This window comes from Amblyomma americanum, chromosome 2, assembly GCF_052857255.1.
Source record: "Amblyomma americanum isolate KBUSLIRL-KWMA chromosome 2, ASM5285725v1, whole genome shotgun sequence".
Classification (NCBI taxonomy): Eukaryota; Metazoa; Arthropoda; class Arachnida; order Ixodida; family Ixodidae; genus Amblyomma; species Amblyomma americanum.
In genome coordinates, this window is record NC_135498.1 from 38,028,523 (window position 1) to 38,042,692 (window position 14,170).

A 14,170-nucleotide genomic window follows, 5' to 3' on the forward strand; every position below is an offset into this window, starting at 1 on the left:
TGAACTCCAAGACAAGCAAAGAGCATGCAGCTCGGGGCAGGGATCTTGGTTCTGACTATCTCATCGCTGCGATATCATCCGCCCTTGTCCTTGCCTAAAGGTTAGTGATGCCGACAAAAGTCGTTTGTTTCGTTAGGGATTATTTAACAGCCGACTTGTAAAATTGAGGCACTTACGGACAACATTGATATCAACAGCCTCTTCGAGCTTCGTAGTGAGCAACGCTCCGCAGCACCCATGTTCCTTATTCTGTTCGGACTCAGACAAACGCAACATTCCGAGAAAGTTCGAATGCGCCGCGACAAAATCTATCTCTTGCGGCTAACAGAACAAGAAACTAATTCTGGAATGCCTGTGTGCATACCCAGCAATTCTGGACAAAAGCGTTATTTAGCAGGAAACGGTTTATGTACACAATTGTTTCATACAATGTAAGATTTCACTAAATCAATATAGCCGCAGATCACCAGACGGCAGTCTTGTATTTTTTTTCTCTCTCTGAACGTTTGTGCTATCGTCAAAAGCGTTCCCCATTGGTTTTCTATGGCAGTCTTAACTGTACTATGTGAGCGCTGGAAACAATTTAAAAGAAAGATTTTGCTACGTATCACAATAATGGACCATTACCTTCAATGTTTCCATAAGAGTGTCTCACAATTTTAAAATTAAGTTTCAAAATTTTTGCACGAGAAAGCTGGCCTTGTGTCGTCGGGATCGGTTATTTTTACAGTCGCTAGAACAAACTGCGCAGCTCCCTTGTTATGGTTTATTTTAATTACCGCCACCACTCTTTACTGTTCTACACTTGGTTTAAAAAAAAAACAGTTTTCGCGAGAGCATATAGGTGTCGCTACGAGTGCTGAAAGCGCGGGAGTGGTGAATGAAAAGGACATCTCACTACGGCGTTGGCTATTCCTTGGCTTCGGTGACGTCGGGCCTACAAGGTGCACAGTCATTTCAATATTAGGAGACTTCATTCGCAAAAAGTGTATAAGAAAGAGAGTGGAAAGGTAAGTGGAGCAGCGGAAACAGCTTGCTTTTTTATGTGTCCCAGCAGTAACCGCACGCCGCGGCCATCTCGTGCGAACGACCGTTTGCGGACCCAAAGCATATTAACTTTTTTTTTATGATGTCTGCCGACAGCACTGCGACACTATTCACTGTTAACAAAAGTGCACGGGGGAGGAATTTTCGCTTTGACCTTTACACTGCACCTGAGCCGCTATTTTAGCACATGTGGTGTTGCCTGGATCAGAAAAGAAATGCCAGAGGTAAAAGAGCGAAGGATGCTCTTTTATTCCGCGAAAGCGGGAAACGGCGAAGACTTAAGTGTCCAAGGCCTTACCTCACCATTGCTGACGTGCACGTCGTCTGCGAATGCTTTATTTAACATCCTAACTTATTTATCGTCATAGCTCATTAATTTGATGTATCTTTTTAGCTAGTATCTTATTTATTACGTTCTTTTGTTAATAAACGAACACAATAGGATAATTGATTAAGCAAAAAGGGCTGCCTAAGCCAAAAAGCGTCACTTTGTGAGGTCTGTGCACTACGTAAGCAATCTTAATTCCATGCTGAGGTGCAGCATGGGCGATAAAAGTGCTCGAAAAGACAACCATACCAGAGGTCCGCAGAAACCCAAAGAGTACAGAAACACAATGTAACCTCAAATTTAAAAATCAATAGTTGGTAGTGAGTTTCTTTTTTCGCCTTGTGGTATTATATGTCTTCTTCCTCATTACGTGTCAGGCACTCTTCAACGTGTAGAAAGGCATCGATTTTCTGTGCTCTGAATTACGTAAGCTTGGCGAGCCAACGGCTTCAAAAGACATTCGCGGCTTTGCCCCTTAACAGCGATAGTTGATCCCGAAAGATACCAGTTTAGAGTAAAGAGAACAGTGTTTCTGTTTTCTTCGGCCCAAATTAAAGCACGCCTGACGCCTGTTCGTCCTATACACGGTTGTTACTCACTTGGAGAAGTTCACGGGCTTGTCTTGCGCCGCCGCCTCCAAAAGCCGGGATGTCATTCTTTCAGCGATCGTTTTGATTTTGATGAGAATCTGAAAGTCAGTCAATTAATTTGGCTTGAGTTTAGTTTGAGGGGGTTTAGCATCCCAAAAGCAACTCAGGCTATGAGAGACGCCGTAGTGGAGGGCTCCGGAAATTTCGACCACCTAGGGTTCTTTAACGTACACTGACATCGCACAGAACACGGGCCTCTAGCATTTCGCCTCCATCGATATGAAACCGAAGCGGCCCGGGGGAGGGTGGGGGGGGGGGGGGGGGGGGGGGTCGACCTCGCGTATTTCGGATCAACAGCCGAGCGCCATAACCACTCAGCCACCGTGGCGGCGTAAGTCAATTAATATGCAACGCATTTGATGTCTGGCGAGGACATGCGTGGTGGTCCTGCCGTATGGATCACACCGTTCACTCAAAAGATAGATCTCAACAGGCAGCCCACAAATTGGAAGAAAAAAAAAACATTTTTTTCGAGACGTTCCCGAGTTTAAACTTCTGATAAGTAAGCTTGACTCTCTATGTTTTAACAGCAACTATGGGAAAACCACTCCTGGCTTGTGATGATGCGATAGCGCATTTCGAAGAACAAAGTGAAATGAGCACACGGTGATTTCAAGAACACCACCATCACTGTGCGATATTAGCTAGGTCAACCACCCTCGCAATAAACTTGTAGCAGTCACTTGCGTGCTTCTCACGCCTACGCATCCAAAGCCGCAAAAGCGCATGGCGAATAAAAGTTGTTTCCAAAAACAAAACTTGTTTCCATCCATCCAGCGCATGGCGCTCGCGTGTCCGGAAAGTAAAAACACAAAGGCCAGTACAGTTGTGCAAAATTCGTACACCGCAAAACTTTAACTAGACAGTAATAATTTCCCACTTCTTCATTTTCCGCATTTTTGCCTCCATTGTCGAAACAATTGTTTAGCTTCGGAATTATCGTTTGGATTCGGTGGTCTCCCGCCTACCCTGTAAACCACGTCATAACTCTTGTTGTCATAACTTGCCCTTTCGCAGAGGACAAGATCCTCGGTCCGTGGCCACAACAGTCGACTGCCACCGAGGCTTACAAGGCACTGTGCTGTTTTTTTTACGAGCGACTGCTTTCATTGACAGATTGTAACTGTGTTTCCCGTTCCTTCTCCCTTCCCTTTTTAATCCCCTCATTCCCTTCCCCAGTGCAGGGTAGCCAACCGGAAGCCTCTCTGGTTAACATCCCTGCCTTTCCCCCCTCTCCTTATCTATCTTGTTGTGTCAGCGAATAGTTTTCCAGCCACATGTTTGTTTGTTTGTTTTTTCAGATGAACAAACCAGTGAAAATAACTGGGCGCCAGCTCCAGGCTGTGACAGCCATGCTCCAAGAATATCCTTTTTACTCTTGCCAGAATGTCCTTGCTGTAAACACAAACAGTATGAAGCTTCGCCGCAGTATACTTTTGCGAACTTGCGTGGCAAGAATAACGTACTGCCCTTGCAGGGTGGTGACATCTTGGTCCACGAGTAAAATAAGGGAAGCATGACAATGCATCATTATAAGCAAGCGCTGAGCAGAATAACTCTAAAAGCGACAGAAGGTGCCTACCGTTTTCAGCCGGCTGGCGGTAAGTGCCGGCGTGAAGATGTTCCGGGCCAGCTTCCACTCATCGCCGGACAGGTTCATGATGGACTTGCGCCACACCTCACTGCTGGCACGCTGAGCTTCCTGCAGCGACCAATGGGGACCCCTTTGCAGCGGATGCCAAGAAGCGTTTTTCATCACGTGGTTTCACATTATTTAAGCTCCAAAACGCTTATAATAATAATTGGTTTTTTGGGGAAAGGAAATGGCGCAGTATCTGTCTCATATATCGTTGGACACCTGAACCGCGCCGTATGGGAAGGGATAAAGGAGGGAGTGAAAGAAGAAAGGAAGAATAGGTGCCGTAGTGGAGGGCTCCGGAATAATTTCGACCACCTGGGGATCTTTAACGTGCACTGACATCGCACAGCACACGGGCGCCTTAGCGTTTTTCCTCCATAAAAACGCAGCCGCCGCGGTCGGGTTCGAACCCGGGAACTCCGGATCAGTAGTCGAGCGTCCTAACCACTGAGCCACCGCGGCGGGTCTAAAACGCTTACAAAAAACACTGATAAGGTTTCAGCGGTTCTCTAACAAGGCCCCTGACAGCTTACTAGATTGTTGATGTACACATGACCAAAGCGCTATGCAAGCACGAGCTTTGTGCAGATGCTTGAAGCAGTCGAATTACCAGGCATCTTGACTCATTTGCATAAACACAGGTGATGTACATACTATGTGATGATGGCTTTGAATTCTGGTGGTGAAAAATCAGCTTTGGCCAAAGAGCGCCACGGTACAAAGCATTTCTCTGTGCAGAGGGGGGGGGGGGGGGGGGGGGATAAAAGACCCATCTTCAAGCACTTCACCTCGAGAAGTCACGCATTAGGCCAGGGGAAAGCTTGTACTCACTGCACCACTGAATGGTACTCAGCGGAACTGTGGATTGAACCCCGCACACCACCTACTTGCGAGGCGGATTCTCACACCATGCTGCAAACGCTACGGTGTAGGTAATGCAGCGACGCTTGCGCTAAGCTTCTCAGAAACGTTTCCGTAAAACTGATCCCTGCGCTTTTATTCCTCAAAGTTCTCCTTATCTATACTCCGTGACCCATTTTCTTCGGAATGAAGTCAAAGCTCTCGTCCTACGCAGCGAAATATAGTGTCCAGAAAAAATTAATAGTTTCTCCTTAAAACATGGGTTGTTAGTAATAATATTTATTTAGTCTATACTTCTAATATAACTGCCCATTTTCAGTGGTACACAGTGCTTTCAAAAGCAGTTTCGTTTGTTATAAAGAATCTTCTATGAACGTAGTGTTACAAGAAGTTTTTATAGATAGCACCAGCTACAACAGCGAAAAATCGAAGCAACCGAGTAGCGAGAAACGTGCCAGGCTGCCTGGATATAGCCAGGCGCACTGCCCTGTAGCTGAATTATTTAGCGGATTGACACAGTTATGCTCCGCCCCCGTATCTTTAAACGTAATTGCCGTAATAAGATGTCGCCGAGTACAGCCCGGCCGCAGGACTTTGCCATCTCTGGTACTCTTCGAACAAGTTGTAATGTCTTACCGATCTATCTGAAAAGTTCTTGAACTTGGAGACCAGCACCTCGCGCAGGATCTCTGGGTCTGCGACCACAAGCAACGGCACTGTGCCTTGATATGACCTGTCAAGGAAGGGATTGCGTCCATTGCTTTTAAAAATCCGAATGCCTGGACTGCGCTGTTCTAGGTTTGAGGCTTGCATTAATATCATCTAGGAAGCGAGTACAGAGAATGGTTGCTTGCTGGGGCTAGTTGGTTCATTGTTAGTTTCCTTCAGTTATTGTAGTTATTATTAAAACAGAGAACTGTCTCACCGACTTTGCCAGATGAGTTATCTGTCGAAGGCCGCTTATTCATTTACATGTCCACTATTCTCAAATTTGTCTGAGCCGTTTTATGTGGCCTGACGTAAACTAGATAAACTTACCCTAACAAAACAAAACCTCTTTCAAGGGCTGCGCAGTCAAAGTCAAGAGCATTTCGTACTCACCCATAGAGACGGCCGTAGCGAGTGTAGTTACGTATAATCACAGAGTTGAGGGGCTGCAAAAAGATATGACATTAGAGGCAGGAAAGAATTTTGCACGCCTAAAGCTGACCGTCGCCAAAAACTCTAAGGCTTTCATCAGTAGCCTTCTATCGAGATCTTTTGATACCAGGGAAATATTTCTGGGTTGGATAAGTGCATAACGGAGCCAGAAAAGAGTATTTGTATACGTCCTTAGGGCTATATGAAACGTAATTAACTGTTAAAATGCGGTGGCTGTGGAAGAAAAAGCAATAAAGCAAGTAACTAGGATGTGATTTTTTCTTTCAATGTTCACCCGGCACCACTTTCTCACGCGTACCGCCCCCCCACCCATTGGGAATTTTACGGCTCTGGAAAACGTGCGGTCAGGTTCCTGGACGGTCCACACATCTCATTACCGCCGTTTTGAAAGGCCCGACTGAGAGAAAAATTTGGGGGACACTTAACCTCTGTCTTTCAGGGTATACGATAGCGTTAATAGATCCTGTCAGCGCCTCCTCTAGGCCATTGCGTGAAAGACCAGACGACATGCGTATAAAGCCCCCCTTTAACCGAACAGTACGAGCCTGCGTGGTTTAGGGGTAGCGTGTGTGACACACAACCCAAAGGTCAGGGGCTCCTAATTGCCCCAATTTTCTTTTCATGGCAGTTCACTTAAGTTATATACTTACATGCTGTAAAGACGTTTGAGCCATGTTGTGAGCTTATAATTACCGGTTTTCTAATGTTTTAATCACTCTTAATTTCACAGCTTAACATGTGACGTCACGACACTCTCGACCAATCCGGCTTTTCCGCACACACCAGCGACTACGCCAACTACGCCGGGTTCTCCGCTGAACGCGGCACTTAAAGATATCTGGATAAAACAATAAACTTTATCGAAATATGTTAAGAAGGATTGCGTCTGTAGATGACGTTTCTATACCCTCCATTTGACATCAGGAACAAACTACTATCGAAGTACCTTTGTGTAGATGTCGACGCAAAATCGCAAGTATTGCCAGAAGGTTAGGTGTGTCACCCCTTTGTCATTCCAGAAGGTGAACTTCTTTCGGACCCACCTGCAAGTGAAGGAATTCACAGAAAAAAAGCGCAAAATCCAATTACCAAGCTAAATGAATACTTAGGTTTTAAAACAATGCTAAAAAGGTTATAGAGGCTAGAGGTGCTTCACAGCACTTAATATAAGTGCGATAGCCAAATCTACGTAAATTATTACAAATATGACATGTCACGGTGGCTGTTGATTCTAGGCTATTTACCCTCATTATACTGGGTTTCCTTCTAGAACAAATTTCGGAGGCACTAATCTCGCAGAGCAGGCGTGCATTACAGGTCACTATACGCACTGTCCTCGAAAACTGGGCGCTCCTACCTGATGAGTTGAATGTTCAGCATCACTCGATGCGGGGTCTGACTTCAAGACCCCTCTCTTTGAGGTTTTGGAGGAGAGTTCAAGGAAGTCAGCCGAATATACAAGGTGCTTCACCTAAGACTGTATAAATTTTTTCATAGGCTTTTTCCCTTAGAAGAGCGCTTTATTCTGCATGACATTGTCAGCGGTGTAGTACATCAGAATACAGCTAAGACGGGCTAACTAGCAGGCTTTTTACCTAATATTAATTAGTGGACTTTTGAACTATATTGTTGGGCTCCTTAATTATTGAGAGGGGTACCGCCCATGATATGTAATATCCATATCAGTTTTTAGAATTCTAAAACGCGGTTACCCTCGGCGCCGTGGTTCAACATATTTTGGCTACATCGCGCCAAAATACATGCGCTTTCGAGAAGCTTGCAGGCAGAGGTACCTTTTCAATGCACGTAGCTTGTCGAAATAACCCCCAAAATTTTTACTGAAATGAATATAAAGGGAGAGGTTGGTCACTGAAAGCATCGCCGGAACTTCTTTTCACAAAAAAGAGTAAACCACACTGGCAATGGTGGCACAATAGGCAGCAAAACACAGCTACGGCGCAAAATACGCAGTAGTGGTTATGCAGTGCACGCGCTATAAATGCTGACTGAAATGCAAAATAAAGTGTACACGTCATAATCGCTATAAAATCATGAATAGCCTAAACCAAAATAAGTTAAATATAAACAATAAGGCAGGACATAACGATGCAACTGTAAGGTCGTAATATCTCCGGCACATAATGACAACACACTAAACTGTTTGCCACGCAACTAATGAACATGCTCCGGCTATACAAACAGCAGGCAAAAATTATTGTTGGACTGTAAAAATAATGAAAAATAAAGTGTCTCTGTTTGTGCACAAACAGTAGAATGCAAGAATCATTCAAGTACGGTCATTCAAGTACGGAATCTAACGTATAGAAAATTAAGCAGCGTCTAAACATGTTCATCGAAAAGATCCGCTGTCGCCGAGGAAAGATTTCAGCGCTACAATTGCCTGTTTTCGTAGACCACGCGTTAGCTATGGACGTAACAGCTTTAGGAGACTGAAAGGCACGTTATCAAGTGTGGTCAATATACCTCTTCAGTTGGGTCCTACATCGCCATGATCAAGGCAATTCGGCAAGCGATGAGTTACATTCTTGTCCTCATTGACAGACACACATCGTCGACTGCCCGGACGCCTAATGTTATGTGGAAAAGTTTTCATGTAGGCCGTTCCCGACCGTAAGCGTTGAATGAGTGTTTCCAAACAACTGTTAAGTGATAGCGGAATTGTAAGCCGTGACAATGAATTGATGTGGTAAAGGTCCTAACTTCTATAATCTGCTTCGAACCAGATATTTACGCTCGCACCAACTCACGCGATCATTAATGAACTGAGCCTTTTACTTCCTTGGATTGGAAGAAAAGAAGGTGAAGTACATTGGCACTAGCTTACCTAGACAGCTTGCCAGCAATAAACAACACAGACAAAACGAATCTACGCACAATACAAAGTCTCCAGGGTCAAGTGCTCCGGATCTATCTTGGCCTGCCTCAGAGTGCTTCAACAGTGGCTACGATAGCAATCGCTAGAGACCACCTTGTCAAGACCCACATTGAAATTGAAGTACTCAGGACCCATATAAGGCATCTAGCCAGGAATCCTCGTCACCATTTAGCCTCTCTACCAGCGGACAGGCCACACACATCTTTCAGCCAAACGATAACTGCATATGAAGAATCATTGCCAGCTTGTTTCACTCCGGCTGCGAGACCTTCGATCCCTACATGGTGCCTCGCTCAGCCAAAAATCAACCTCGCAATACCTGGTATCTCGAAAAAAGCTGATCTCTCATCACCAGCCCTTAGACAGCTCACGCTACTACATTTGTACGAGAACTACCGTGACTCAACGCATATTTACACTGATGGATCTGTCCTTCCAAGCAGCTCCGCGGCGGCAATCGTCATTCCAGCGAAAGCTACAACAATCAAATTTAAGACGACCCACGCGACAACATCGACGGCAGCAGAGCTCGCAGCGCTCTTAACTGCCCTTCATCACATTGGTGATGAACCGCCACACAAATGGACAATATTCTGCGATTCGAAGGCGGCACTGCAGTCTCTACTGTCACCTCTACGACGCGGATCGCACGAACAACTAATCTTCCATATTACAGAGACGTTACACCATATAAGTGATGCCGGCCATGAAATAACGTTCCAGTGGCTTCCAAGTCACTGCGGGATTATCGGCAATGAACGGGCGGATCACGCTGCCCGCTCAGCCCATACTGAGGAGCGCCACGTCCCAATTCCTCTTTCTAGAACTGACGCGGCACGGAAGCTCCGCCTACTTGCTCGGCAGTACACCGAGTCGCAATGGAATGAGCCACATTTAAGAAATACGCGACTGTACTCACTTGATCCAACATTAAGTCTTCGAGCGCCATCACAGCTTCGCCGTAGAGACGCCACGCTTTTATATCGACTTTGGTTGGGTGTTGCCTTTACTAAAGCCTATGCCTTCCGCATAGGGATGACCGACACCCCAACCTGTGACCACTGCGGCCATGAAGAATCAATTGGCCATATATTGTGCTCCTGCCCGCAGTACAGACCACAGAGGGCATGCCTTAGCCACGACCTTGACCAACTGGACGACCAACCGCTATCCGAAAAAAGAATTCTACAACATCGAAATGACCTACCGTCGCAGAAGAAGGCCGTGCAAGCGCTTTTGCGCTTCTTACAATCTACCGGCCTGTGTGAAAGACTAACTGGAACGCCTTGTGTGTGTGTGTCTCCATGTGTGCACGTTCCTTTTTTTTCGTTTTCCTCTCTGTCATCTTTCTAACCCCTATCCCCCATCCCCAGTGTAGGGTAGCAAACCGGAGACTCACATCTGGTTAACCTCCCTGCGTTTCCTTTTCATTCTCTCTCTCTCTCTACCTAGACGCTGCATCTGCATCGGTGTTTCCAGGAATAAGGTCACGATGGTGTATCGACCAGAAGACTACGACATGCTGTTCGTTTGTAGCCTTGGAGAATTCTCTAAGTGTTTCGTACATCCGCCTATCTTCTACAATATCGATCTCGCGCTGTCGAGGGACTTCACTGCGTCCTCTCAGTCGCTGAAGATCACCCACATACCAGAATCTCGTACTGTTGCTGCGAACTGTTGTGTGAAATAAATAGCGGGAATCTCAGCTGTCATTCATGCTGTTGCGTAAGCCAGTTTAAATGCTAGCCGTTCATTCTGCTCGGAAGGTACGTATGAAGACGTCGATGAGTTTCCAGTAACTGAGCCTTTAGTACATGCTTCAACGTGATCGCTATACCACATGTATATTTGCTACAGTGTTAGCTCCTGAACCGCAAGTATCATTATGTCGCGCTTTCTAATTATCTCTTCGACAGAAAGATTGATCGTAGGGACCAGTAGAAGCCAGATGGGATGGGAGGAAGCTGACTATGTTTAGAAGAACTTCTATTATGGCTAGACTGTTCATTGTACTCGAGAAAGGAAAACAGTAGCGCCGAAAAACAAACACACAGCAGAAGAACGACTTACGGCGTCCTACGTCGTTCTTCTGTGTGTGTGTGTTTTTCGGCACTAGTGGTTTCCCTTCTGACTATGTTGCAGAAACACTTTTGAATTTGGGTTCCTTCATGTTCCTGTAGAGCGGAAACTAATGGGTGTAAAAGTAGGTTCGTACCCGGCACCTATAAATGTTGGAGGAAGGGACCGACAAAAGTAGTCCTAACGGTTCAATTAACGAAAAGCCGAGCACCGAGCGCATTCGGAAAACAGCCAGGTCAAACGCGAGGAGCCCAGGCATCGATGTGCAGAGTGGCAGCGTTTCGGCTTTCTAGCTTTTAATCTTTTTGTCCAGTAGCAGGCGCCTCCTTCATGGTTCGCTGCATGTGCCTTGCTGCTGGAATGTTCGACTGAAATTTGCCGACAAGTCTCAGTTGTTCGCTGCACTTGAAATGCCTTTGCAATAACCAGAAAGCTAGTAGTCGCCTGAAGAACACCCAAACACACCGGTAGGCCCCTGGCTATCAGCTGCTTTTCCTAAAAAATCAGTTCTCAAGAATAATGAGAAGAACTATGTGTATTTAGCACTTGACAGTCTGTCTTGGAGGACGTGCTTCTCTGGACGACGAGGGCTTACACACCGCATGTAACAGGCAGGAAACAGTGTAAAGGGACAACGAAAAGAGCGGTCAGACATATACGCCCAGTGCTGCATTTCCCGTTGACCACAGTCACTTGGCCTTTCCCACTGCTAAACGGCGCGACAGGGCAGTAACAGATCACACCTACAGCGCTGCTTGTTGTGCGACAAGCGTTTAGTAAGTTCGCCTCCTTTTGATGTGATTTCTTTATTAAGTGATGGAATCGAAAGTGCCTTCGGTGCAATGAAAGCGCAAGAAGTCCGTAGTTTAAAAATATAAACAGGTTGGAGATTTGGCCAAGTTTCTAAACATCCATCTCTGTGACGTGGGCACACAGAAATAAAAAGTACAAGAAAACAGCTCAGTATGAAGACCTCAGTTAAGGAGCTAAGGGAAATTGCGTAGCAAGAGCTATAAAAAAAGAAAGTAACATGTCGTCTGACTCCAGCGGTGCGACAAGGGCCGCACTGCATTCCTGCGTCTTAGCACATTCGACGCACATGGTGTCGGTGTTATGCGCGGGCTGCGACCTTGCGCCTACGCCAGGTCTATGCAGCCGCCGCTTGGGTTAGGCTCCGTAAAGAGGGGAGCCTTCTAAGCAAAACATGGAAGAAACAAAAAAGAAACTTGGTACCTTTATTGAGTGCTAGCCTTGGCACGTAGGCGTTGAGTTTGTGTACACGAACGCGCCCGTCCGCTTGCGCAGCATGACTCAGTCAGCAGAAACGAAATAAAAATAAAGGAAAGAAACCACGGAGGCGGATCCTTCGCATGAACGTGTTCTGAGCGCAGCTTTAAAATGAAGCTATTTGTAGCGTTTCGACTGCCTCAGCGGGCGTGCCAAGTAGGATGAGTCAAGCGTTTAAAAGATCGTTGCGAAGTTTCACGCATACTTATGAGCCAAACAGTGTTTACATTTGACCACTGAAGAACGCTGGAGATACGCGAAAATTTTCTGCAAGAAAGTTATTGATCGTAAGAAGTAAGTATGAGAGGTATGATACCGAAAAAGTATTTTGAGGGGGGGGGGGGGGGGGGGGGCGGCTATGATAACTACATATGCCATTCCAGCAGATACCACAGCAGCGCAATGATGATATGATGCCCGTTATGTTCGATACCTATCCTTAGTCAACTGCGCGGAATACATTGAGAATTAAGCTACGGCTAAAAAACTAGGCTATTCCTGGTTTGCTACAGAGCGCTGGACTTTGTAATTGGAATTTTTAGCATATTTCCTTATTGCAGAGCATTAAACTTGTCATTATTATATAGATAATGCCACTACGGCCGCTAGTTTTGCTGCTTCAGGTTCATTATCACGAATTGCATTGGTCTTCTGGCTTTTTTCCCCCGACTCAAGTTGCGTGTCACATACCAGTTCACAATGAAGCAGTTGCCACATTTTTGTGTTTGAACCACAATAGCCACTGAACTTGTCATATTTCGGTCAAGTGAAGAATAATGGCTTGCTTGCTTGTTTCTAATTTTTACTGCTGAGCTTTCAAGAGGTTATTCATCACCTTTAAGGCCAAAGCTAAGAAATTGGGATATGTCTTGTGAACCATCGCCACCATTATCTACGAGGCCCACTCAAATGCGGGAACATGCAACATGCGGGAATTTTTTTTCATTTATGCTCAATTAAAAATCCCCCAGCTGATTTTCGCGTCTGTTTTCTTCCTACTAGAACTTTGTACAGTATATATGTTCAGATATGGTGCCTCCGTTCCGTTTATAGAATGCAGACATAGAGCGCGAAAATTTTAATGAGTCACCGGTCCAAATATGCGAGGAGATTTTTTTTTTTCGTGTAACAGGATGAACCACTGAATCTTCACACTGCTTTGTTCTCCCTTGATGGTGCCACAACCAAATTCACTGCACAACAAAAAATTTCTGAGAATATTCACAACGCCATAATTGCTTTTATCTGAAGCTCGAGTACCTTCGACTGAACACATTTTCGACACCTGTTGCTTGAGTAGTGGCCAAGAGGTTTGTTTAATGAATTTGATCTTTTGTTTTCAAGACGGCCTTGTAACTTTAAGATTGCTACGTTTCTGTGTCAATGAGTAGCTGCTTAATACATGTTAGTGCTAGTTGACATGACTGTTTTCAAACTTTGTCAATTCAAAAAATCTACTTTGCCTGCCAACTTTAGTTGACCCCCAGTACAAGCAGAGTGGCATTGCGCCCTTCGATCATATCCGATCTGCCCATGTCCTCAACTGTACCAGGTTCACTGTTTTGGTGCAACTGAACATTAATTCGCTAAGTACAACTTCCGTTTAAAATACGGTAAGGGACAGCTTGTTTTGCTTTATTCCATTTAAGGAAGTGAAAGTTCCCTAACTGTTGATGAGCAAAAAGCAGCGACATTTAATGTTAGGACAGTGAAATGTTCAAGATCCAGTGGCTGAAAAACAAAAGCAATATCAAAAACGCCGGGGCATTTTTTAACTATCGCAAACGCTGGATGCATATGTTCGCTTCGAGGCAAGAATAAACCGACCATGCATAAGTTACTTACCAAAACAGAAGTGATGTCAGGAGGACCACAAGCGTGAAGATTACGTGCAGCATGGTCTATGGTCGTCAAGGCAGGACTCCGTTTTGAGGAGAAACTCCTGGACGCTGTCCCTTTCGTAAATCGCCCGAACAGCCAAACTTTTGCTCGGAAAGCTGGTAAATCGTCGTTATCCACAGTGCCGTTTGCGTCGCACAAATACGCGGACGCGATCCGCCCCACCGACCGAAGTGTATGCTGCTACGATCAGCCAAGAGCGCACTGACTTGCGAAGTTGCGAAGGAGCACCCGGAGAGACTCGATCTGTGGCGTCTCTGGAAGTGGCGTCTCTGAAAGCGACGGCTGAAGCTCCGCACTCTCTGCGGGCCCGCACAGCGGAA

General features: G+C 45.7%; 1 protein-coding gene across 3 annotated transcripts in view; it reads right to left on the reverse strand.

Moving 5' to 3' along the window:
- Nucleotides 1–14,170, reverse strand: part of LOC144121020 (lithocholate 6-beta-hydroxylase-like) — a 74,451-nt gene extending 60,281 nt beyond the window's left edge. For 2 of the 3 annotated variants that reach the window (XM_077653926.1, XM_077653927.1), the window contains exons 1-6: nucleotides 13,794–14,170; nucleotides 6,633–6,729; nucleotides 5,627–5,679; nucleotides 5,162–5,258; nucleotides 3,608–3,727; nucleotides 1,975–2,063 (exon numbers count right to left, since the gene is read on the reverse strand). In XM_077653926.1, the coding sequence (XP_077510052.1) occupies nucleotides 1,975–2,063; nucleotides 3,608–3,727; nucleotides 5,162–5,258; nucleotides 5,627–5,679; nucleotides 6,633–6,729; nucleotides 13,794–13,846 (509 nt within the window). In that variant the 5' untranslated portion in view covers nucleotides 13,847–14,170. The remainder of the gene's footprint in view (nucleotides 1–1,974; nucleotides 2,064–3,607; nucleotides 3,728–5,161; nucleotides 5,259–5,626; nucleotides 5,680–6,632; nucleotides 6,730–13,793) is intronic. The other variant, XM_077653924.1, reaches the window with a different exon arrangement.